The 25,913-nt window shown below is 39.7% G+C and overlaps 1 protein-coding gene across 4 annotated transcripts; it reads right to left on the bottom strand.

The window, feature by feature from the left end:
- Positions 1–1,425: 1,425 nt before the first annotated feature.
- On the bottom strand, positions 1,426–25,913 carry LOC115378973 (myosin-6-like). Of its 4 annotated transcripts, none has more exons than XM_030079578.1 (37): positions 25,713–25,913; positions 25,336–25,479; positions 25,071–25,227; positions 24,924–24,951; positions 24,671–24,776; positions 24,386–24,478; positions 24,222–24,285; positions 23,998–24,096; positions 23,802–23,905; positions 23,572–23,710; positions 23,110–23,228; positions 22,877–23,026; positions 22,614–22,784; positions 22,181–22,490; positions 21,984–22,069; positions 18,159–18,364; positions 17,956–18,079; positions 17,713–17,849; positions 17,268–17,523; positions 16,934–17,176; positions 16,673–16,849; positions 16,441–16,586; positions 16,258–16,348; positions 15,779–16,168; positions 14,848–14,974; positions 14,483–14,601; positions 14,201–14,397; positions 13,686–13,869; positions 13,397–13,562; positions 13,173–13,297; positions 12,696–13,004; positions 12,400–12,603; positions 11,964–12,260; positions 11,712–11,816; positions 11,508–11,603; positions 2,084–2,218; positions 1,426–1,446 (listed from the first exon to the last, which is right to left on the bottom strand). In XM_030079578.1, exons 1-37 carry the CDS (start codon positions 25,911–25,913, stop codon positions 1,426–1,428), a joined length of 5,826 nt encoding a protein of 1,941 aa, XP_029935438.1. The 4 variants fall into 4 exon arrangements, with proteins under 4 accessions (XP_029935438.1, XP_029935440.1, XP_029935439.1 ...); XM_030079580.1 differs by lacking the exons at positions 1,426–1,446; positions 2,084–2,218 and adding exons at positions 10,857–10,877; positions 11,256–11,390 and having other exon boundaries at positions 21,984–22,051; XM_030079579.1 differs by lacking the exons at positions 1,426–1,446; positions 2,084–2,218 and adding an exon at positions 11,241–11,390 and having other exon boundaries at positions 21,984–22,033; positions 22,163–22,490.

Genomic DNA, 25,913 nt, shown 5'->3' with positions numbered 1-25,913 from the left:
TAAGTCCAGAACTAACAAAATAAAGGCATCCACTTAAGTACTAGTTTGAAAACAATCACTCAAACGGGTAAACCGAAGTTTACAATCGTTCTAGTTAACAGGACGTTAACAGCACCGGAGGGCGTGGACTCGAGGAGGGAATCCCGGGGGATGCCATGGCGTCATGTCATTGAGTACGTTTACATGCACACCATATTCCGGTTCGGCTCAATATTCCGGCTAAGGTAACTGCGCCGCGGCAACTGGAATATTCCGTTTACATGTTACTTGGCATGCCTCCGTGTTTCGGCGTATTCCACTCTCTGACGTAATGCGACACTCAGCCGCGGGGGGCAGCAGCACGCGTATAGGCGTCTGGTCTGCCGGAAAAACAGACGAAGAAGTCTTCTTCCACGTCTTATTCTTCTTTTTCTTCTTCTGTCGCTAGTTCTATGTTTTCTCCCATCGATATACTCCGTGATATTGAAGTCTTTCATTAGCTGAAGGTGGACTGCAGTCTCCTGGCTCTTGCTGCTGTTCGCCCTGCCGTTTGCCGCTTGCAGGTAACCATAGCAACGAAGACGCCACAGAAGTCCTTGTGAGTCGAGCATGCGCAGTCGTGACTGAATATTCCGGTTCGGGGAGTTTTCCGACTAAAGTGGTTACATGCCCCAATATTCCGGTTGGAACAGGAATATTCCAGGGGGCTTATTCGGAATTCTCTCCAACCGGAATATGACCTTAATCGGGTTCGGTGCGTGTTTACATGACACGTGCGCAACCGGAATATTGCGAATATTCCGGTTAATACAGGAATAAGGTGTGCATGTAAACGTGCTCATTCATAAAATACCACTACTACAAAGAAAACTCACCACAATGAACAGAAACTAAACAGGACAACAAATGTATGAATTATGCTAGGAACGAATGAGTGAAAAATAATTGAGGAGTAATGAGGAGGCCGTAACAGTTCATTTCAAGATGTACTGTTTATTTATTTATTTCATTTTCAAATGAAGTTACAATTTTAATTAATTAATGACACTTTAAAGTATTTATTTAAAGATGTATTTATATATTTCATTCTGTCTCTTTTGGTCCTCCATAGTGGGGCAGCCACAGCAAGGACTGATGTACATGCAGGAAATTGGATAAATTGGGAGAAAAATTCAGAAAACTACACGCAAAAAAATACTAATACTATCCACTTTGGTGAATCTTTATGAACAAAATATATAAATGAATAAGTAGTAATAAAATATCAAATTATTTATTGTATTATTTGTTTCCTTAGCCTTACATAATGCATGTCACTGTGTCCATAATGTGAAATGATTGATACATTGAAGGTTTATGAGCTGGAACAGCAGAAAATTGTGGCTCTTTAAACTGATATCTTGCTTGCATGCCTTCAAGAGTCTTTTATAGTTCCATCTGTGAGCTTCACTCTTCATCATGTCCCTTCTGTGAAAGAGGATGAAATAAAGTAATGAGCAACTTGATCAATGTCAAACCAGTCAGTATAAAAGGCAAAAAATATATATGTGAAAGCTACTCATTGTGTGTAAACATTACACTTAAATAAGTCTCCTAAGATCTCTGATTAAAGATTAAAAATTCCGGTCCTCTTCAGTCTTAACCAAAAATTCTGGTCCTCTTCAGTCCTAACCAAGTCCAGTAACAACAGCAATATGTATTACTTTAACAATTACACAGCTGACATAAGCCTGTTAATATCAAGTACTTACAGCCTCCTCTGCAGCTCTCTTGTAGGATTTCACCTTCAGCTGCAGTTTGTCCACCAGGTCTTGAAGATGGGATAAATTCTTCCGGTCCTCTTCAGTCTTAACCAAGTCCAGTAACAACAGCAATATGTATTACTTTAGCAATTCACACAGGATTTTATGTTGAAATTATGGAAAATATGGAAATTATGGAAAATAAAGTACATAATAAGAATTTACCTGATAGGTAAGCTCCTTAAATAAGTCTCCTAAGATCTCTGATTAAAGCATTTTTAGTAACAACTGACAATAACAGCTTAACTTTGCAGTATAACAAAATGTCCAGGAATATGAAGAAAAATGGCAGCATAACTCACCTTAGAACCAACATTATGGCTCTTAGCTCTCATTTTGTTGACCTGTGACTCAGCAATGTCAGCCCTCTCCTCCGCCTCATCCAGCTCATGTTGCAGTTTATGGAACTTGGTCAAATTGGTGTTGGCTTGTTCCTCCTGTGAAGTTGCTGAATATTGTATTTTACAAGTATTGCAACACAGCTGACATAAGCCTGTCAATATCAAGTACTTACAGCCTCCTCTGCAGCTCTCTTGTAGGAGTTCACCTTCAGCTGCAGTTTGTCCACTAGGTCTTGAAGACGGGATAAATTCTTCCGGTCCTCTTCAGTCTTAACCAAGTCCAGTAACAACAGTAATATGTATTACTTTAACAATTCACACAGGATTTTATGTTGAAATTACGGAAAATAAAGTACATAATAAGAATTTACCTGATAGGTAAGCTTTTTGCATGTAAAATATTATTCTGCATAGTAACTAAAGTCAAATAAATGTCATGAGGTGAAAATTTCCCCCTGAATTGTTGTGGAGTAAGTATAGTAAGTAAGTATAAACTCTTACTGAATGGAAATAGTGTACTTAAATCCAGTACATGAGTAAATGTGCTTTTCTTGCCACGTTTCATGGCGATTTGCTCAGCTTCATCCAAACGGTGCTGCGGGTCCTTGATGGTTTGCTCCATGTTCTTCTTCATGCGCTCCAGGTGAGCACTGGTGTCCTGCTCCTTCTTCAGCCCCTCTGCCATCATGGCAGCATCAGTGATGGCCTTCTTGGCTTTCTCCTCAGCATTTCTACACTCCTGCACAGCTTCTTCCACTTCATTCTGAAGCTGGGCTGTGTCACCTTCAAGCTTCTTCTGGTTCAGCAGGCTGCTGCTCTATATTAGCAAGCAAATATTGCTGTCAAGTTCAGTTTTTGTTGTTTTATTATCATTTATGTACAGCACTTTGTTTCAGCTGTGGTTGTTTTTAAAGTGCTATATAAATAAAGTGAAGTTGAGTTGAGTTCAGTTCAGTTCAGTGTGTCAAACACTTCAGTACAATTATTTAGTTAAACCTACTACCTCACCATAGTTTTACCTGAGAGTGCAGCAGCTGATAACAGCTGAACAACCTGCCAGCATGTATTGGCAGGCATTGTCGGAGATGAAGATATGAGGATGAGCCTCACTTCTCTTCATGCCTCTGTAGGCAGTGACCGCTGACCATATACCTCAATATCAATATTGTGGGGGAAAAGATGTAGGGATGGCTGTGCTTTCAAAAGATGTATACACAATAGTGATTTTTTCTATCCAATCATTAGTAATGTGGATATGATGACCAAGCAGGTAGCAAAAAACAACAACAACAATAGAGCGAGAACCATCAATTAAGTGCAGAAAATTGCATTTCTATACAGTAATACAGCTTTTAAAACCAGGAAAAGACATCACTTATGCCCAGTGGCGTGCACAGACATTTTGGGGGGCAGATGCTCAAGTGAAAAAAAGGGCACCTTCTGCAGCGTGCGGAACTACCGGCTGCCTTATTATAGTAGTGTGAGATTTTAAAAAAAAAATAACATCATTACAGGCACATGTACGTAATTTCATATTTATTTATTTCAATACCCATAAATAATGCTGATGCAGATGTTTAATATTCAACAGCAAAATTACTGTGTCATTACTGACTATGGTCTTTGGCAACAACAGAACAAAGATAGCAATGCATGCTTTAGTGTCTATAAAATAAATAACCATTCAAAATCAACACATTTTAACACAAAATTGAAAAAAGAGACTAGTTCAAAGACTTGAGACTTGGACTCTAGCTCTACTCTAGACTTGAGTGAGCATTATCATTCTCCTGCTTTAAAGGAGCATCGTCCTCAGTGCCATGTCTTTGAAGATTCTGATGACCTCACTATGGTTTATCTGGATATTTTTCTCTATGGCAAGCAGGAGAATGTCAGAGAACCGCTCTTCTCCACACAGACTTCTCAGTTTGTTCTTGATAATGTTCAGCTTTGAAAATGATCTCTCCACAGAAGCTGTTGTTACTGGCAATGTCGCATAGATTTGTATCATCTTCACAAAGGTTGGAAAGATGAGCTGGCCCCTGTTTTCCCTCAGTATGGCAAAGATTTCTTTTAGGTCTTTTTAAGGAAAGCTGGAGTGGAAGACCTTTAGTTCTGTCTTCAGCTGGTCCTCGTCTTCTTCATAGAAATCACAGAGAATGTGGACAGCTTCCTTTGCTTCTGCGTTTGAGGGGCTTACCCAGTTGGCATGTACTGTTAAGGGGTGGAAGGACTGAATAATTCTGTCAGTGGGACTTCCAGTGTTGTCCCCCTTGAATCTCCTGTTAAGCTCCTCAATCATAGTATCCAGAAAGTTGTAGTACACACTACTCCTGAAGTATGCCTCCACAGGCTCAAACTGAGCGCTTATTTGAGACACTGTTGCGCTGTGTTGGAAACGCATTGGCACTTTCCATTTCCTCTCCTGACCAGGCACGACAGTAGGTACTGGAATGTTGAGGCTCTCTGCCTTCTCTGATGCACATCCAAATATTTCCTCAAACTTCTCCTCAGACCTCATGGTTTGCAATGTGTGAAGCACACCATCAATGATCTTGTAGGAAGTGAAGTGGTCCAAGCCTTCTTCCTGCAGAGAATCTGGTGCCACAGCAGTGGCTTCGAACACTGGGGTGGTGATTTCCAGGCAGAGAATAAATACAAAGTTGATCGCATTTCTGTACATCTGAGCATCACCTTGGGCCAGGTTAGGTGGATCGCTGTCACTGATGTCATCAAGGAGCTTCAAAACTTCATTCAGATTTCTCTGAAGGGCCCCCAGTGCTTTTTCCCTGCAAGCCCATCAGGTATCCGACAGCTTTTGGAGCTCCATAACACGCTGTCCAGGATACAGAGTCTTCTGCCATTTCACCAAGGCAGCATGGTGCTTTGGGGAGCCAGTGCAAAAAGCATACAATTTCTCCACAAGGTTGAAGAATGTCACAAAATGCTTGTTGGACTTTGACACTTCCACCAGGACCAGATTCAGGCAGTGTGCTTTACAGTGCACATAAAGGGCCTTCTCATTGTGTGCACGTATTCTGGCTTGAAGACCCTTACACATGCCACTCATGTTGGCTGCTCCATCGTAGCCTTGGCCATACATATTCTTCAGCTCTAGGCCATTCTTCTGCAGAAGCGAGAGCATAGTATTCTCCAGATCCTGGCCTGTAGTTGTGTCAACACTGCACACCTCAATGAATCTCTCCTTTATTTGCATATTATGACAATATTGCAATACAAATGACACTTGTTCTTGGTGCGAAACATCAGAGGTTTCATCAAGTAGGATGGAGTACATTTCAGCCTCTTTTATTTCACCTTGTATTTCCCTCCTGATATAAGTACCCAGCGCTGCAATTATGTCATTTTGGCTTCTATTAGAAAACATTGACACCTGGGGCCTTGTCTTGGTGACTTTCACTTGGGCAACTTTTTCCATATGCATATTCAGCATATTCGCTTTCATCACTACTTCAGAATGCTTGTCCCTGTCATGCAAGATATACTGTGAGATCAATAAACCTTGTCAGGATTTCTCTATTTGTCTGCCTCTCTCGCTCTCGAACTTCCACCCCCTTTAAATCTGAAACATCAAAAGCAGACTGAAGTGCCTTTCAAGAGCAGTGTTCCACTTTCTTATGCCATCAGTCGTCCATGCTGTTCTGCTTTTATACTTTTCTTCAGAGAGGAAAAGCCGACAGCTAAAACAGTGAATTGAATCAGCAGTAGGTGAGTACTCCAGCCACACATTCCCAGAGAACCATTGTTTTTGGAATGACCGACCCTCAGCATTTTTGGGATATGCCATATCTGGTTGACAAGGGCCTACAGTGGAAATGTAGCTGTCATTGCACTTGATGTGAAATGCTTCAACATGGGAAGGATCTGTCGGATATTGCATAATAGGTATCTTTGCAATTGTGTCTCTTTCACGAACAGCTGGTTCTTGCTCATGCCTTTCTTGTTCTATGGAGGATCCTCCTTCCATCTCTCCCTCATTTTGATCATCAGAGAGCACTGTGTCTGTAGCTGCTCTGGACTCTGACATTTCTGCTTCATCTGTGTCTGTCACATATTCTGGTGATTCATCTCCCTCATCTTCCATGCTGGTAGATGGCCTATTGCAGGACAGCAGAGAGCTGCTTCCCTGCGCTGCCTGCTGTAGCTGCCTAGACCAACAATACAATTACACAATTACAACGGGGGCATTATTATTACATGCATTTAATCGAGAATTGATCGATGTCACCATTGGGCCACATACAGTACACTGTTAAAAAAAAATAATAATAACTTTTAAAAGGGCACTTGCTGGTCCAGACTAGAGCAAGGGCAGGTGCTCTAGCACCACCTAGTGTCTATCTGTGCACGTCCCTGCTTATGCCAGATCACAATATTACAATATCTGAAATCTGAGACAAAATTTAGTTTTATGTCACGATATTGTTAAGATATCAATATATTGTGGAAGATATTGCAGCTTTAGTAGAAGAAATATAAATTAGAAACTCTTGGATTTTTTTTAGTTACTCATTGACTCATCCATGCTGCATAACGCTCTTTGAGGTTAAACAGTAGGTTCATGGAGGAAGGTGAACACCACCATGTCCTTGATTTTATCAAACTTTGGTGAGTTCTTAGGATTGACGTCATCCTCCTTCACAAGAACTGCAGGCCCAAACTCTGCCATTGCAGCATCTGCATCCTTGTTACTGATTACTTGTCATCAGTTTTATTAAGTTTGTTTATTTTGAGACCAAGATTATCTAATTTATTTAAGGTTTAAAAACAAAATGATCAATGTTTTTTTTTAAAAAAAAAAATCTAAAAACATATAAGAACAATCAATTTTGATTGTAGTTTCTGGTGCATCATGGAAAAGGGAAAACAAAAAAATAGCAGCTCTTTCATTTAAACCAGTAGTTTACATTATTAAATCATTGGTGATTATAGTGATACATTGTATTACTCTGAAGATTTGATAGATGTTCATTTTTTACTCTAAAGAGTTATATTAATATACCATAAAATTATTAAATATCACTTGTCATGTAAGTTCATCTTGACTATTCTATCAGCCACTTTATTTTATATATTTAGGTGCCTTTCTATAGGTAATTTTCTTCAGTAGATTCATGTTGTACAATGTATACAGTCAGGTCCATAACTATTTGGACAGTGACACAATATTTATAATTTTGTACACCATCATAGTGGATTTGAAATGGAGTAATCAAGACAGGATTGAAGTGCAGACTTTCAGCTTTAATTTAAGGACTTGCACAAAAATATGGCATTAATTGTTAAGGAACACAGTCAGACAGTTATATACATTGTCAGTCTATTTTCAGAGGCTCAAAAGTAATTGGACACTTGACTAAATAGCAGTTTCATGGCCAGATGTGACCTTTTCCCTCATTATTACATGACAAATTAAGAAAATAAAAGGTCTGAAGTTAATTTCAAGTGTTTGCATTTGCATTTGGTAACTGTTTATCAGAATCTTCAACATGCAATCCAAAGAGGTGCAGGTGCAGGTGAGGGAGCCCATCCTAAGGCTCAAAAAAAAAAAAAAAAAAAATCTATCAGACAGATAGCAACAAATTTAGGAATAGCAGAATCAACAATTTGGTATATCCTGAAAAAGAAGGAATGCACTGGTGAGCTCAGCAACTCTAAAACACCCGGAAGACCATGGAGAACATCTCAAGTGGATGAAAGAAGAATTCTTTCACTGGTGAAGAAAAACTCATTCACAACATCTGGCAAAGTCAAAAACACTCTGGAGGAGGCAGGCGTATTATTGTCCAAATCCACGGTCAAGAGATGTTTGCAAAAAAATAAATACAGACGGTAAACAGCAAAGTGCAAACCACTGGTGTCACTCAAGAACAGGAGGGCCAGATTACACCTTGCAAGAAACATCTAAAAAAAAAAGCCTGCCCAATCCTGGAATAAGGTTCTTTGGACAGATGAAATGAAGATGAACTTGTACCAGAATGATGGGAAGAGAAAAATGTGGAGAATGCAAGGAGCAGCTCATGACCCAAAGCAGAGCACATCATCTGTCCAGCATGGTGGAGTCAGTTCCATGGTATGGGCATGTATGGCTGCCAATGGAACTGGGTCACTAGTGTTTCTTGATGATGTGACTGCTGGTGAAAGTTGCAGGATGAATTCTGATGTTTATAAGGCTATACTATCTGCTCAGATTCAGCCAAATGCCACAAAACTGATAGGACAGCGCTTCACAGTGCAGATGGACAATGACCCAAAACATACTGTGAAAGCAACCCAAGAGTTACTGAAAGCAAAGAAGTGTAATACTCTTCAGTGGCCGAGTCAGAGCCCAGATCTGAACCCAACTGAGCTGCTTTTCACCTGCTAAAGACCAAACTGAAGGGCAAAAGACCAACCCTGCGTTCCAATACCCATACTACCATACTATTTACTATGCAAAAAAAAAAAAAAAAAAAATTAGTATGTCCCAATACATAGTATGTCAGATGCAGTATGCCAAGAGTACCAAGATGATCTACTACATCAGGTCATATTTCATAGTATGCATGTCAGCATGCTTCGCTGGCCATTCTGACTCACAATCCTTTGCTCAGCGGGCGTTACGTCGCATTGACTGAGCTGAGTGTACAACCGACGCCCATATATGAAAGACAACACAACACACATATCGCACTCACCTCGGTCAGTGACAGCAGAGGTGACAGAAAGACAGAAGATAAGAAATATGACAGACAACAGCACAGTATGAAATATCACCAGCATTTTGACAACAAAATTCAAATGTGGTGCTACGGACGGCAGCGGAAGTGAGCAAGAAGGTCAGAGTTCATGGATGACGTATGTAGTGTGTCCCAATAGTATGCATACGCATGCATGCTGCATACTACACTATATACTTTGTAAGGGCAGCTGCAGTACATACTAAAAGTAAAAAGTAGAAGTATGCAATTTGGAACGCAGCCCAACAAACCAGCAGCAACTGAAGGTAGCTGCAGTAAAGGCTTGGCAGAGTGTCTCAGAATTTGGTGATGTTGTTCATGGGTTCCAGACTTCAGGCAGTCATAGATTGCAAAAGATTTCCCTCCAAATACTGAATATGATCCTTATAATTGTAGTTATATATGTTATGTATAGTTTGTCCAATTACTTTTGAGCCACTGAAAATGGGGTGACAATAAAACTGGCTGTAATTCCTTAACAGTTAATGTCATATTTTTGTTCAACCCCTTAAATTAAAGCTGAAAGTCTGCACTTCAGTCCTGTCTTGATTACTCCATTTCAAATCCACCATAGTGGTGTACAAGAACAAAATTATAAATACTTACAAATACTTATGGATCTGACTGTAGGTGTAATGCTTTTGTTGTTGTTGTTGTTTTGTTTTGTTTTTTGTATGTTCGCAATACTGCTGCAATTAATAGCTCACCACCAGTCAGGGTTGTAAGGCGTCTTGGCTAAAATTATTCTCTGATTGGGTCAAGTGACCTACCATGGTGACAATGGTGTGATTACACCGTGACATACAGTGAGCAACCTTTTGCAGCCATGATTAGAAGAGATGCTAACACGTCATGTTATTTCCCTTGTCAAAATGACCTTTCATGACCCAAAACCTTCAACTCTTCATTACTAACTAATCAAGCTCCTTACTAAGTCTCAACAACTTGCAGCTATTTTGAGCTTAACCTTGCCTTGTTGGTTCTCATTCTCAGCTGTCTAGTGTGCTCAAGTTATCAGCACAGCATTGCAGTCTTTCAGATGCAAGGAACAAAGGTTGGAACTCTTACCCACTGTTCTCTTGTTGAAACATGTAACCCAACCCAACTTTCCTTTTGCTGTTTAAGGGTCACTCTATTGTTAGGAGGAGCTGACATGCAAGCCATACTATAGAGGGCTGTGCTCTGCACCTCATTTTGTCTTTACTACTAGTGGCATATGATGTACCACACTGTGTACTGTATTGTACTTGCTCTTCTTTTTCCTTCAGTTAGTAATCAAAACTGATGCTGCATTTGCCATCAACAGTATTTTCTGATTTCAGTTGATCAGTCATAAGCATTTCACCAGAAGATTAAGTGATGGAATAGAAATTAAACTTTAAAACTTTTTAAAACTTTAAGACAGAGAATGTACAGAACATTGTAAATGTAGACCTGTTCAGAGGAGCTGTCATTACAGAAAGATGGCCTTTTAAGATAAATTGGATCACTTGTTCATGACAAAATAAACAAATTCATCCCTAATGAATGAAGTAAAGTTATCAGTGAATAAGGCACAGTGGCCCTGCTAGGAAATCTGCTGGCAGCATTATTTGTGGCATCTAGTGGCATTATTCTGCCACTAGATGGTGCTAGTTTTCAGCTCTATGTCGTGGTAACATGGTCACATCATTTTAATCAAGTTGCTGACATAGCCTACAGTATTTTGTGGCATTGGTGGCATCAGCATCCAGTTGTGATTCAGAGTTCCTCATCAGCTTTAGAGTGTATAGTTTTTTTTCTTTTTATCCAAAGCTGACATTTTGCATTGTATACACCTCAAAAACCAACAAATGATCACTTATGGGTCTTTCAAACATGAACATGTGTGACACTGCAGGACATAATACACACAGTGATGCATCTACAACTTATTTATTCTGCTCATGTTGCATGGAGAATAAAGGAGAACTAAAAGACTACAATCGATTTTCTTGAAAGTCCAGTTGAGGGCTTCACTCTTCATCATGTCCTTTCTGTATTAAGTTAAAAAAAAAAAAAAAAAAAAAGACAAAAAGTCAAGTGATGAGAAATTTGACTCTGGTGAAATTGTTAGAGTTGTTGTCGTTCTTTAAAACTGAAATATGATAATTGCAGCTTTATTATTTAGATAAACACAGACTCCATTTCATCAGCATTTACTAATTATGCATTGTTCATTTGACAAAACAAGCATTTGTACATGTGTTGATCAAGGTTGAAATATTAAAGGCAGAATGAGCAGGATTGTCCTAATAAACAATTATCCCTCTCAATCATTACTTATGATCCACTAGAAGTGTGTGGTGGTGTGTGTATCTGCTTTTGTCTGAACTAGATCTTACAGATTTTCCACAGTCTCAATCATCACTGACCTTAGTACCACTGTCACGGCTCTTGGCTCTCATCTTATTAACCTGGGACTCTGCAATGTCAGCCCTCTCCTCTGCTTCCTCCAGCTCATGCTGGAACTTGCGTAACTTGCCCAGGTTTGCGTTGGATTGTTCCTCCTTTGTAAATATTAACATTCAGTGAATCATATTTAACATTTATCATACATAGTATATGTTAAACCAAGATATATTTTAAGACTTGTCTCATAAATAGGACAGTTGGAATCAGCTTACAGCTTCCTCTGCAGCCCGCTTGTAGGACTTGACTTTGAGTTGTAGTTTATCTACCAGGTCTTGCAAACGGGTCAGATTCTTCTTGTCCTCCTCTGTCTGCATCATTAAAGAAGGAAATGTTTTCACTTGTTAAATGTACTTCACTATCTTAATATTTTGGTGAACATTTAATCGAATGCTGCATATTTTGCCCACAAAATATACCTGATAGGTGAGCTCTTTGATGCGTCTCTCATACTTGCGGACACCTTTTATTGAGTCACTGCCTTTCCTTTGCTCCATATCCACCTCATTCTCCAGCTCTCTCACCTTTAAAGGAACAGTTGTTGATGCAGTTTATATGTTTGTCAAATGCAATTATGTTGTATTTCATATTCCATATATTTTTTTTTAATTTAAACTATGATTTAAAAAAGGCCTGTGTATGTTTGCTTTAAGTGAAGAAGAACTGCTTACCCTGGCCTCCAGCTTCTGGATCTGTTTCTTGCCACCTTTCATGGCGATTTGCTCAGCTTCATCCAAACGGTGCTGCAGGTCCTTGATGGTTTGCTCCATATTCTTCTTCATGCGCTCTAGGTGAGCGCTGGTATCCTGCTCCTTCTTCAGCTCCTCTGCCATCATGGCAGCATCAGTGATGGCCTTCTTGGCTTTCTCCTCAGCATTTCTACACTCCTGCACAGCCTCTTCCACTTCATTCTGAAGCTGGGATGTGTCACCTTCAAGCTTCTTCTTCTGGTTCAGCAGGCTGGTGTTCTACAGATAATGCAGAAGAAAGATTAGATGATTACAGTTTTTTAGTGACCATGGGTAAAAATTTGCATGCAGTATTACAGAAACACATACAAGAACTAACACTGATATAATGATATATGACATAGTAGCTTTGACATACCTGAGAGTGCAGCAGCTGAACTCTCTCACTGACATCCAGCAGTTCCTGCTCAGCCAGTTTGCGACCTCTCTCAGTCTGTTCCACCAGAGACCTCAGCTCATCAAGTTCAGCCTGCAGCAGATTGTTGCGTCTCTCCACAATGGCAGTGTTCTCCTTCAGGTCATCATTGGCACGAAGAGCATCATCCAGCTGCAGCTGGGAGTCCTGTAGACATTTAATACAGGATTTTAGTAGCTCCATATGATTTATATTATCACACCAGTTATCAGAGAAGTACTGATGATATGAAATGTTACCTTGAGATGTGAATGGAGACCCTTGAGCTGCTTCTGAGCCTCTGCTGCCTGCCTGTTGGCCTGGCTGAGCTGGATCTCCATCTCATTCAGATCTCCCTCCATCTTCTTCTTCAGCCTTAGTGCCTCATTTCTACTGCGAGTCTCAGCTTCCAGAGAGCTTTGCAGAGTGTCCACCACTCTCTGCTGGTTCCTCTTGGTCATCTCCATCTCCTCATCCTTCTCAACCAGTTTACGCTCAATGTCAGCCTTAACTTGGTTGAACTCAAGCTGAGCCCGAAGGATCTTACCTTCTTCATGCTCAAGGGAGCCCTGTACAAAAAAAATAATGAACTGTTTTTTTGGTTCCAAGGTGTTACAGCTAAAACACTTTTTTAATTAAATCAAGAAGGTAATTCATAATAATGTGTATAGTGATATTATAAATATAATAATTAGAACTTAGCTACACATGTATATGAGATTTTCAATATTTCTCACCTCAGCTTCTTCCAGTGCAGTTTGTATCTCAGCCTTCTCCTGTTCCAGCTGTTTACGGACCTTCTCCAACTCATGGATGCTCTTTCCTCCCTCACCAAGTTGCTCAGTCAGGTCAGAAATTTCCTCTGTTTTAAAAGTAATCAATTAGCCTATTTAACTTTTGTTTCAGTCTTCCCACACTCTCTCTCATTAAATAAAGAATGACATAAATTATATCATCTTACCTTGAAGGTTCTTGTTTTCTCTCTTCATGGTCTCCAGATGATCCAGAGACTCTTCATAAGAGTTCTTGAGTTTGAAGAGCTCAGTGCTGAGAGATCTGGATTCTTTCTGAGCACTTTCCAGCTCAGTCTGGGACTCCTCATACTTCTGTTTCCACTCTGCAAGGACCTTGTTGAATAATATATCACAGCAGATATGTCAAAAAATCTGAATTCTTAAAATACCCAGAAATAATACTCTGCATTAAATTGTATGGCTATCAATTTTAATTTTTTTTCCACCTTTTCTTACCTTATCAAAGTTTCTTTGTTTCTTGTCCAGAGCTGCTGCAGCAGCATTAGATCTCTCCACATCCACCATGAGATCCTCAATTTCACCCTGGAGTCTGTGTTTAGTTTTCTCCAGGGAGGAGCATTTAGCATTGACAGCTTCCACAGCTTCCTCTGCATCCTGCAGACGCTGAGCCAGCTTTTTCCTAAGTGGAAAAAATGAAAAAAAAAATTTAAATAAAATCATTTTTCACACAAATTCTTAAGGGATATATCCAGGCCAAATGTATGAACCATTTTTAGATTTCTTTTATGAGGCATGTTTTCAGTGATTATGCCAGTATGCAAAGACCACATAAAACTGGCTGCATTGTACATTGTAGATTTTAGGTTTGGTCTGACTGGAGGATATTTTTATGAAATCATATTCAGCACTGTACAGCTATTGCATATAGATAAATGTTTTGTCCTGCATTGATTGGCATGAAGAACTGATTGAACATAAGGTTTGAAAGAGTTTATTTTTGAAGTACTTACTTTGCATCCTCAAGCTCCTCAGTCCTCTGGATGGCATCAGTTTCATACTTGGTTCTCCACTGAGCCACCTCAGAGTTGGCCTTGGACATGCTGCGTTGCAGCTCAGCCTTGGCCTCCTGCTCCTCCTCATACTGCTCCCTCAGCAGGTCACAGTCATGACGAGCAGACTGCACTGCATGGGCAAGTGCATTCTTGGCCTGTGACAAGGAAGTAGGAAGGTAAGCCAAAGATATTTTGTGTATGACCCATCATTTTGAAAACAAATGCTCTGGTAAAAAAGACCTTGACTTCCTCCTCCAGTTGTCTCTTAAGATCTTCAATCTGCTGAGTGTATGACTGCTTTCCTCTGGTTAGCTGGGAGACAAGAGAGTCCTTCTCCTCAAGCTGTCTGGCAAGCTCACCTATAGATGACATTGATAGACACTCACTCTTTCATTATTGCTCACTTTTCAGTCACATATTTGCTATATTTGCAAGGATGCCAATCGATCCTGCCTCTGCTCACCAATTCTCTGATATGTTATCTTGTTATTGTATACTGGGATTATAAAGTCTAAGATAAATTATTTACATTTTCTAAATGTCACTTCTAGTAAAAATTAATTCTGAATTTGAATGTCACTGTGTAAGTTAACTTGTTATTTTACCATTTTCCGTTTGAAGCTTTGCTTTTTGCATGGTGAAATCGTTGATGGTACGCTGGCCTTCTTCAGATTTTGTCCTGTATTCACTCATTTGATCTTCCAGAGTGCGGCACATTTTCTCAAGGTTTGTCTGGATTAAAGTTTAATAAAAATTTTATATTAATTCAATATTAATATTATAGATTGCATTCAAACACCATACGATACACCATACACCATACACCATACACCATACGGTTTTTCACCATACGAATGTGTTATGTCATGGTCAGGAAAATTATGCATTCCAACACTAGCCTTATGGACTAAAGGGCTATAATTCATGGTACTGTATATGTATATTTACTACATTTACATGCACACAAGAAACCTGCTTATTGTGAGTAATAGGGTTGCAGCAGGAAATGTGGTAATATGTTTAAGTTTGAGTTCATTTAAGTTTACATGTGTTACCTTTCTCTGATGTCTCAAATCTTTGTATACATAAAGTCTTCCAATAATCACACCCCATCACCACCACCCCAACTTTCTCTGGACTGTGACACCTGTTGGCAGCGTCATTACAGCTGACTGCAGCCGACTACTGCAGCCAGCAGAGGGCACCCATGAGCTGGCCACTTTAGGGGATTTTCCTGATGGGAGTGGCAGATGATGTGTTTGTTTGTTTGTTTGTTTGTTTGTTTTTTGGTTTTGTTTGGTTTTTTTTCCTTATATTTTATTTATTAGAGGTAATGTGGACATAAAATGTTAAGCATTCTTCAATGGATATAGTATAGAGGTTTACTCTGCTGAGCATTGTAGAGTGTGTGTTTATTGTGCTTACTGTGTTTTGTTATGTGCTATCTTTTCATGCCATTCATAAAACTTCATTTTCTGAGTAGCATTGTTTCCTCAGATTCTTTAGATGAAGATTAATCTGATTTAGCTATCTTACTTTGGCTTTGACAATCTGCTCCATGTTGGAGACCACATCATCAAGCTCCAGTCTGAGCTCACTCTTCTCCTTCTCCAGCTTCTGCTTGACTCTCTGAAGGTTGTCAATCTGCTCTCCCAGGTCAGCCACACTGTCAGCATTCTTCTTTCTCAGTGCAGCAGCGGTGGCTTCATGTTGCAGAGTGGCCTCTTCAAGGTCTCTGCGCACCTTCTGGAACTCAGCCTCCCTCTTCTTGTTCATCTCAATCTGGGCAGCAGTGGCTCCACCAGCCTCCTCCAGCCTTTCACTGATCTCCTCCAGCTCTCTGGACAAATCTGCCCTCTGTTTCTCCACCTTGGCTCGTGCAGCTCTCTCTGCCTCAAGCTCTTCCTCCAGCTCCTCAATGCGGGCCTTGAAAAAGTTTATTCAGTAAGTGTACACATTTTGATCAAGAATTTGTATGATAGAGAGGTACTTTAAAAAGCTATTTCTGTGATTACCTGTAACTCCTTCAGTTTCTTCTGAAGTTGAGCACTCATCGCTTGTTCATCTTCAATCTTACTTAATAGTTGGCTTATTTCAAAGTCTTTCCTATGTTGAAATGAGAAATTGTTAACTTTAGTGACCATATAGTTCTTGCATAACAGGTGTTATATTCATGATAACTAAAAACTTTGTTTTACTTTTTGAGCCTTTCCTCTAGCTGCTGCTTGTCATTCTCCAGATCCATCACATTTTCTTGGGTTAACTTTAAGTCACCCTCCAGCTTTCTCTTGGCTCTTTCCAGATCCATCCTCACTTTCTTTTCTTGCTCCAGTGATCCCTCAAGCTAACAAACAAAATACATAGCAGAAGCCATGTTATAATCATTCTGTCTCCAAACGTTTTCCTCACAAATAATATTTCAGTACTCACATCATCAACTTGCTGCTCCAGCTTGGCCTTGGCCTTGGTCAGAGTATTGACTTTGTCCTCCTCACTCTGCAGGTCATCCAGTGTTTGCTGGTGAGCCTCCTGAAGAGCTTTCTTCTCCTTGGTCAGCTTGGCAATGATTTCATCCAATGCTGCCATTTCTTCAGTCAGGTTTTTAACCTGAGAAAGCAAATAACAGTTAGTGTGATAATTTTTAATAAAGAAATATAGATTTGAGAGTACAAGTACAACATATTTCATTACCTTGTTCTCAGTAGCATGTTTCTCCTTCTCCACTTTAGCCAGACTGAGTTCAAGATCATCAATATCCTTCTTGAGCTCTGAACACTCATCCTCCAGCTTCCTCTTCTTAGCAGTCAGCTCAGCATTCATCTCCTCTTCATCCTCCAGTCTCTCCGTCAGCTCTTTAACTTTGGCCTCAAGCTGGATCTTGCTCTTGATCAGACCCTCACAGCGCTCTTCAGCATCTGAGAGATTGTCTTGTTCCTACAGATAGTGCATTTAAGGAATATTGTTATTGACTTGAAGTTTGATATGCTTTTTGATTATTTTAGGTGAACTTGATGTCTGAACTTACAGACTGGACTTGAAGTTGCAAGTCATTCTTCTCTTGGAGAAGTGAGACCATTTTTTCCTCCAACTCCTTCTTGCGAGCTTCAGATTTAGCATAAGCCTCTTTAAGCTTGGTGAATTCTTCCTTCATGTTGGCCATCTCCTTCTCAGTTTCAGCTGTTTTCAACAGAGGCTTGATCTTGAAGTACATCTTCATCCAGGGCCAATTCTTGACTCCCATGAAGGCACGCACGTTCCACTGGATCACCAGTAAAGCGTCTCTGTGAAGGATAAGTCACATAGGATTTATAGATTATATTATTTTTTTTACCCCTCAATCCATAAACGCATATAAAATGGATATATATTTATTATAGACAACATCCCAACCTGCACTAAGCCATCCCTGTGAATGATGTCAAGAATGATTAGCCTTTTATCAGAGTAAATTTGAGAAGTTGTGCACTCACCTGCGTTCTACAATTTTCTGGAATTCAATTCTGGCAAGTATTCCTCGGGCTCTTGCCTGAATTCCAGTGATGATCAGAGCAAGACGATCATCTCTCATCTCCTCAAGAACACCCAGGAGACCAGCTTTGAAGAACACCTAATTTTGACAGATGATTTTTAACTTTACCCAAGAAAACTACCTTTAAGTTATTCCCACATTGAACCTTACCATTTTTTTAAACTAATGTAGATACAGAACCTACCTTTGTGTGTCCCAGCCTATACTGCTCATGGTCAATATCCAGGGAGCCTAGCAGTTTTTCTGCTGCCTTTTTGTTGTCAATGAACTGCCCCTCAGGAATGGCATTAGGGTTCAGAATACGATATCTGAAATGAAACATGCGTAATATCAGTACTGAATAGTTGTTCTCACAAAGATTATATAAAGACAGTTTGCTTTGCTCACCTTTGTTTGAAGTCTCCATACTGGATCCTGTTGGGAAATCCTTTTCTACAGATCCTGATGCCTTCCAGCACACCGTTACAGCGCAGCTGGTGCATGACTAGGGGATTCTCCATGGCTCCAGGAGTCTTGGTCTCATTAGGGATCAGGCAGCGCACAAAGTGGGGGTGAGTTGACCTCAGGTTGGTCATAAGTTTGTTCAGGTTCTCCTATACATGTGGACAATTGTTTCAATAAAATGACCCTTTGCAATGACAGAGTCATCACTGTGGCTCTTCTTTTCACCATACAGCCATCGTGTTGTCATTTCCTGGTTTGAGCTTTCTAAATTACTGTATTAGCCCACGGATAAGCTCCTCCTCAGCCTTCATCTTCACCCCCTCACCACTTCAACTTCATTAAATGTGTCCTTGAAACTGCAAATTCTGCAGATAAACATCCAAATTTCAGATCAGTTGTGCAATTCTTTTCACATCAATCAGCAATGCAGCAATAGAAACTGCTTATTTAAAGCTTACTATAAGTCTGCAGCTTAAACACATTAGAATTGAAGGTCAGAGACAAAATAATCCAAGTAATCCAACGGAGCCTTGTGAAAATGAAATGTATCCTTCATTTCCATCTAAAAAACACATTTCCCCGCCTTAACTTTCACTTTTTTGCACAAGCAATGTACTGTGAGCCCAGGAGGAGGAGTAACTCTTTGTGTTCAAGGAGTTTGTGCTCTCAACACTTTGTATTGGTCAGAAATTGCTTACTTACATACCATCTTCCACTTTTATCCAGTACACTTTAGTGAATACCCTGTATTCACTAGCTGTCCATTAAACTTTGTTTCTTTTCCTGGGCCATTCCCACTGTCGCCTCCAATCTTGGCTTCACTCCTGCCCAAATACACTTCCTGAGGGTGTGGCAATGGCACTTGACGAGCTGCAGGATCCCTCTATCTCTCCAATATGTTTTCACTCCACCCATCTCACTCCAGCTCCCACTCCCAACCTCATCCCCTATCCCTCACCCCATCCATCTTACACCCTTCCCCCACCCTTCTTCCTCTCTTTGCCCCTTCCACCGCACACACATTTGCACATCACATCTATTAAGGCCGATTTATGGTTCTGTGGACACTCGACGCCGCGTTCACACAGTTGCTACGCAGATGGTGTGTGCCATGCTTCTGCATCCTGTCGGTCTAGTACGCTAAGCAATTCCCCGCCAATATATTATTATCATATTGTTACCTACACTGACAAGCCCTTTCAAAAACCTTATTTGTGGCATTCTAAATAAACAGTGATGTTTTTACAAAACGTACTTGTTTTATTTTCTCAAACAAATATTGCAAAACAAGGTGCAAAATAATTGAAATGCGCACATAAAGTACAAATGGTGCAAAAGAATTGAAATGCACAAATCAATGCAAACAAAAGCTGCAAAGTAGTGAGGTGAAAACTGCATAGGGTTCGCGTAGTTACAATTTTTGGGAGGTGTGCGGCAAGTCTCTGCGGCGGTCTCAGAGAGCCTGCAAGTCAGCTACGCAAATCCTCCATGAGCTACGCGTACGCAGAACCATAAATCAGCCTTTAGGCTTATTAACCCCTTTCATTTTCATCCGTTCCCCTTGAGCACACTGGCTATACTTGACTCTCCCATCTGTTTTGTTTTGTTTTTTGTTGTTGTCTTGCTTTGTTCTGTCCTGATGTCTGATTATTTTGTGACTCTGTTACACTCTCCAACTTTATGTTTTGTATTATTTTACACTTTTGCATCCAGAACAGTTCTGGGGCCTATTTCACGAAAGGTGGATTAAATAAACCAGGATATAAACCAAATCCAGGCTTGCTAAAGCCTGCCCCGCACAGCCTGGTTTATTCCGTTCCACTAAAGCCAAGTCAGGCTGAGAAGGAGCGACTTTAGCGAGTCTGGATTGTGAAAGCCAGGCTGGTGCGCGATCGCGTCTCCCTTCAAAAGACCATGCCGGTCAATCGCAGATTCCTTGAACGTGACCAATCAGAGTGAAGCAGAGGGCTGCGTCACTCAGTCTGGATGAGACTCAGCGCCTAATACAAGCATATGAGGAAGTAAAGGAGGTTATTAACCGTAAAGGCAATGAAATCTATATTCACTTATTTATATATTTATTTATTTATTAATTCATTTTATTTTTCATTTTATTTTCGTTGTAGCCTACCTATTTGCTATCTGCTTTAATCTGCTCTTGCCTTTTACTGAAGTACTTTGGGATTCTGCACTAACATTGATTTTATATTTCCTTACCTTTTTCCCCTATATCTTTGATTTATGTACGATGGAAAAATGCCACAGTTGTTTATCTTATACCTTCTTAATAAATAAAAAAAAAAAAAACTACAACATAATCTTTATGCATAAACTTTTATTTTTAATAAAAAAAATTTAATCACATTTAACTACTGTTTAAAACTCAAAAATCACAAATCAGAAATTACTTAGACATCTCACATTTACAGACCCTGAAGTTTTTTGTTTCTTTCGTTCCTTTCTCCACATTGTTATTTGTTGTTCACTGTAAATCATTGCAATTTCTTTTTTGTTATTTTTATACTTAAGTGTATTTACAGCAACATCTCTACTGAAAAATGTGTGTTGCCTTTATAATTCATGTACTTGGCTTGACTTTGATCTAATAAAAGCAAAAAAAAAAAAAAAAAACGTAAAGGCAATTAAAGCAAGGGAGACAGCGTGGCAAAGTGTTGGCGACAAACTTAATGCATAAGTCGTCCAAAAATATATATAGGCTATTAGCCTATTTATATTATTATTATTTAGTCCATAAATATATAGGCTAAGCAGTTGTCAACCTACTAATCTCCAATGCTATAGGCCTATTATATGCGCTTTATCTATCACTCTATCTATCTGCAGTGCCGTGCAATGTCCCGATTGCATGGCAATACCAATTAAATGTGTATTTCCATAATTATGAGAGACTGAGAGTGACAATGATTATATCACATGAGCCATTGTGAAACAACTATGATTCATGGTCACACACTATTAGAGTAATATAATTAAATTGATTATATCTTAATGCTTTTATTTTCATTTTATTTGAATGTAGCATAATTTGAAATTAGTCCATATACTAACAGGTGTTGAATTAACAAAGTCATTGGTTTACGATTGGAGTCATTGACTAATAGTAATTTCACAAAGTTGAACAACAGGGCACTGGATTAATTTAAACTTGACTTCTAGCCTGGTCCAGAGCAGGCTAAGGCTTAGGCTAAGTTTCCATGGTAATTAAGGTGGGATTACTTTCATGAAACCGAGTTCAGGCTCACGATAGCCAGGTTTACTGGCAAGGTTAATCTCGCAAGATAATCCACCTTTCATGAAACCCATTAATCCCTAATCCTGGCTAAATTAAGCCAGGATAACTGCTAAATCCAGGCTTAAAGCCTAATCCACCTTTCGTGAAATAGGCCCCTGGTTGCAGATTTTGTTGTTGATCAACAAATACACTGGGCTGATAGCTGAAAGAAATGATACATTATACCAAGATTTACTGCTAACATTGGCATAACATATGAAGCACAAAGTAAGCATCAATAGTACAGTCCCAGTAGAGCATTGTATTAAATAGTGTCCATGCTTTTTGTAAATAACTCTGAGGTTCTTTCCAGTTTGGTTATATCCAAACAGGGTCATTATGTTTTAATGTGCTGATGAGTTAGTCACTCACATACTGCAGTTGAGTGATCTGCAACAGAGATTCACACATTGAAACAGTACACAACCGTTGGTGAGCTGTTTAGAATTAATTAAAGTGTTAGAACTGCATCTTACCCTGTGCAATGCAGACACAGTCTGGAATGAAGAGCCTTTCTTCTTTCCACCTCCCTTCCCTCCCTTACCTCCACCTGACTCTTGGGCTGAATGGAATATTTCAAAAAGTTAATTTCAGTGCACATATTTTTATTCCTAGTCATATGCTACAAAAGACAATGAAGCACAGTTTGATGAACTATCAATATAAAGGCTACCTGAGTCTGCACCGGCATAGCCAGCAAATAGCATGGCTAATATCTTCAGGGTGGACTTCTGGTATAGTCCTACCACAGTCTCATTCAGTGGGTCCTTGTTCTTCACCAGCCAGTTACCGATGTTGTAATCAACAGTACCAGCATAGTGAACCAGGGAGAAATGAGCCTCTGGTTTACCCTTGACAATCCTGGGCTTCTGGAAGTTGGGATTTTTACCCAGATGGTTGTCATACAGCTTAGCTTTGAATGTTGCATCACTGGCTTTGGGGAACATGCACTCCTCTTCAAGGATGGACATGATACCCATGGGCTGGTGGGATAGACAGACCATTATGAATACAATTACAATGGCTCTTATGTTGTGTCACTTTTTCAGTAGAATAAATCATGCATTATCTTCAGTTTTCTGAACTGCAGGACTAATTACACCAACCTTCTCAATGAGTTCAATGCAGGCAGCCAAGTCCATGCCAAAGTCAATGAACTCCCATACAATTCCCTCTTTCTTGTACTCCTCTTGCTCCAGCACAAACATGTGGTGGTTGAAGAACTGTTGCAGCTTCTCATTAGTGAAGTTGATGCACAGTTGCTCGAAGGTGTTGAACTAAGTAAGTTGGCAAAATGGAGAAGTCAGAGAAGGTGTATTTCATATTTTTCATTAAAATATCAAATTTGTATAAAACTTTTAAAACTTACATCAAAGATCTCAAATCCAGCAATGTCCAGCACACCAATGAAGTGCTGGCGAGGTTGCTTTGTATCCAGAGATTGGTTGATTCTCACCACCATCCACAGGAACATTTTCTCATACACTGACTTGGACAGTGCACCAATTGAGTAGTATACCTAGTTTAAATTAGATATTTTTGATTATTAAACTCATTCCTAAACCCACCAAAAAGATTTCAGTGCAATAACTACAGTCTCACCTGCTGTACACTTTGGCCTTTGGTAACCCACTCATTTCCTACTTTCACTCTTGGGTGACATAGGCCCTTGATAAGGTCAGCAGAGTTCAAACCCATTAGATATGCAGCTTTGTCGACATCTGCAAATACATGTGTTCAGGAGAAGCAATCAGTATTTAGGTTTTTCGGATGCATTGAGGCCTCAGTTGGGGATACACAATTACTCTTTACTTTATGAAATGCAAATTTCACTAATGGACACAAAGAATGCTGCTTTCAGTTACAGGTAAAGTTTAGCATTACACTTATTGAGAAATAAGAACGAAACAGAAAAGTTACAGTGTGATAGTTCTTTTGTTAGTAATAAGGTTGTTTCCTAGTTCCAAAGCATTCAAATGAATTCCTAGAAAACATGCATGTCTACAACACCAGCAGTTATATATCTATCTACAGGTCATTGTCATTTATGTCTTAATCATGTACCCTCAGTGCCATCAGGCTCTGCCTGCTCTTCCCTCTGCTTTTGTTTGAACTTCATGTTGCCATGATGCATGATGGCACCAGTCAGCTTGTAAATGCCGTTTTTCTCCTCTTGGGTGAAGCCCAGGACATCAAAGGCATCCTAAAATGGTTAAAACCATGTTGGAGTTGGCTCTTTGGCGATAATGGTAGACTGACCTTTTGACAGATGCATTAAATATTAATTCACCCACATCTGTTGCCATAAGCTCATCTGCATCATCAATAGAAGCCACAGTTGTCTCCCCTTGAGAGATGTAGGCATAGTCATAAGGGTTGTTGGTGATGAGCAGCATCTCTGGAACAGATAAGTGGACAAAGTTTTAGTTGTCATGTGGCACGGTTCTTGAGTGTGGAATATATTAAATGATCCAGTGTTTAGATACAAACCCAAAAGTTCTGGTTTCCTTTGGGACAGAATCTGATAGAAGATATGATAGTCTCTCTCAGCCTTAAGCTGGTAGGTGACACGGGACTTCTCCAGAAGATCTAAATAATATAAGGCATTGCAGTGAAAGTACTGTTTTTGTCCCTTTTTTCCTCAAGTTCCAAAAAAAAATTATTAACGATTAATTAACGATGCTAGCACCTTCAAATTTGTTCAGTATACTCACATGTCTCAATGTCAGCAGAGGCCAGCTTGCCGCTAACCCCAAAGTGGATTCGGATGAATTTTCCCTATTAGCAGCCAGAAAATAATAGTTAAATCTATACTTCAAATGTTCAGCCAAAAAAAAAAAAAAAAAAACCTCAATGGTTTTGCTGCAAGAAAACTCACAAATCTGGAAGAGTTGTCATTTCTGATGGTCTTGGCATTTCCAAAAGCCTCCAGAGCAGGGTTGGCCTGGATGATTTGATCCTCCAGGGTGCCCTGTTTATTTAATGGATATAAAAATTAGGCCCACACACAATTGCAAAAATGAAATATATCTAACCCTTCCAGCACAACTGATGAAAAATTCACTTTCAGATTGCTTTTATTATATTCATTTTTGTGTCTTTGTCATAATATAATTGTACCACATTCTATAACTTCAAACCTTCAAAGTATTATCTTGCCAACCTTTTTCTCCTGAGCGGCATCTTTTTTGCCAGTCACCGCTGCAATGCTGGCAAAATACTGGATGACTCGCTTGGTGTTGACAGTCTTTCCTGCACCAGATTCTCCACTGGGAACAAAAGCAATATGGTGATGTAAACTAAACATGCATGATATTTTTGTAATCAACACATGAACACTATGCAAATATCAAACTGCCAAAGCATGGTATACTTAATGTTTTTGCATGCAAATATGATTTCCAGAAATTACTTACGTAATAAGGACAGACTGGTTTTCTCTGTCTGTGAGGAGATTGAAAAGATTGTGATTAATTTTCTGATGCACTGTCTAAACATAGATGAGGCATGAGAAAGAGAATTACAAATACCAACAGCTGATTGCATATATGAGTTCAACATACCTGCCAGCATGTATTGGTAGGCATTGTCAGAGATAGAGAAGATATGAGGAGGAGCTTCACTTCTCTTCTTGCCTCTGTAGGCTTTGACCACTGACTGATCGTACACTGGCAGCCACTTGTAGGGGTTGACAGTTACACAGAACAGCCCCGAATAGGTCTGTGGAGGATAGAACAAGACGTTATATCATCTGAGGATGATATGTTTCTTTGATTGAACTAGATCTTTCATACAATGCAGATATCTGTATTAGTCATCATTACTCACATAGATCATCCATGCTGCATAACGCTCTTTGAGGTTAAACAGCACAGCAGGTTCATGGAGGAAGGTGAACATTGCCATGTCTTCGATTTTATCAAACTTTGGCGGGTTTTGGGGGTGGACATCATCCTCCTTCACAGTCACAGTCTGAAATGAATTAGCAACAGGGAGTAGTTCAAGAAGATGGCACAACATATATATTTTTCTTTCTATCTATTGTATATATACATATATGTAATTTCTCTGCTATATTGTTTGTGGTTGCTATATTTGCTTGGAAAATGTCAAAAGATTTTAAAGATTGCTTGTCCTATTTGACCGCTCAAACACTACCACTTGCCCTCACTTATACATGTAGTTTGACTATCTGACAAAGTTACCTTTCCAAACTCTGTGTCAACAGTGACTTTGTCCCCATCTCTGCTGGTAATGGTGGCCTTAACATACTCGACCTCGGGGTCGGACACAAAGCATTGTTTTTTCATGTCAAAGGGGCGAGTCTGGGCCTCAAGACGCTCCTTTTCTGACTTCCTCAGAAAAGGAGCTGCGTCCCCAAACTCCGCCATAATGGCATCGCCCAT

Source organism: Myripristis murdjan, chromosome 20, assembly GCF_902150065.1.
Source record: "Myripristis murdjan chromosome 20, fMyrMur1.1, whole genome shotgun sequence".
Taxonomy (NCBI): domain Eukaryota; kingdom Metazoa; phylum Chordata; class Actinopteri; order Holocentriformes; family Holocentridae; genus Myripristis; species Myripristis murdjan.
The sequence above is the reverse complement of the archived record's forward strand: the minus strand, read 5'-3'. Positions and strand labels throughout refer to the sequence as shown.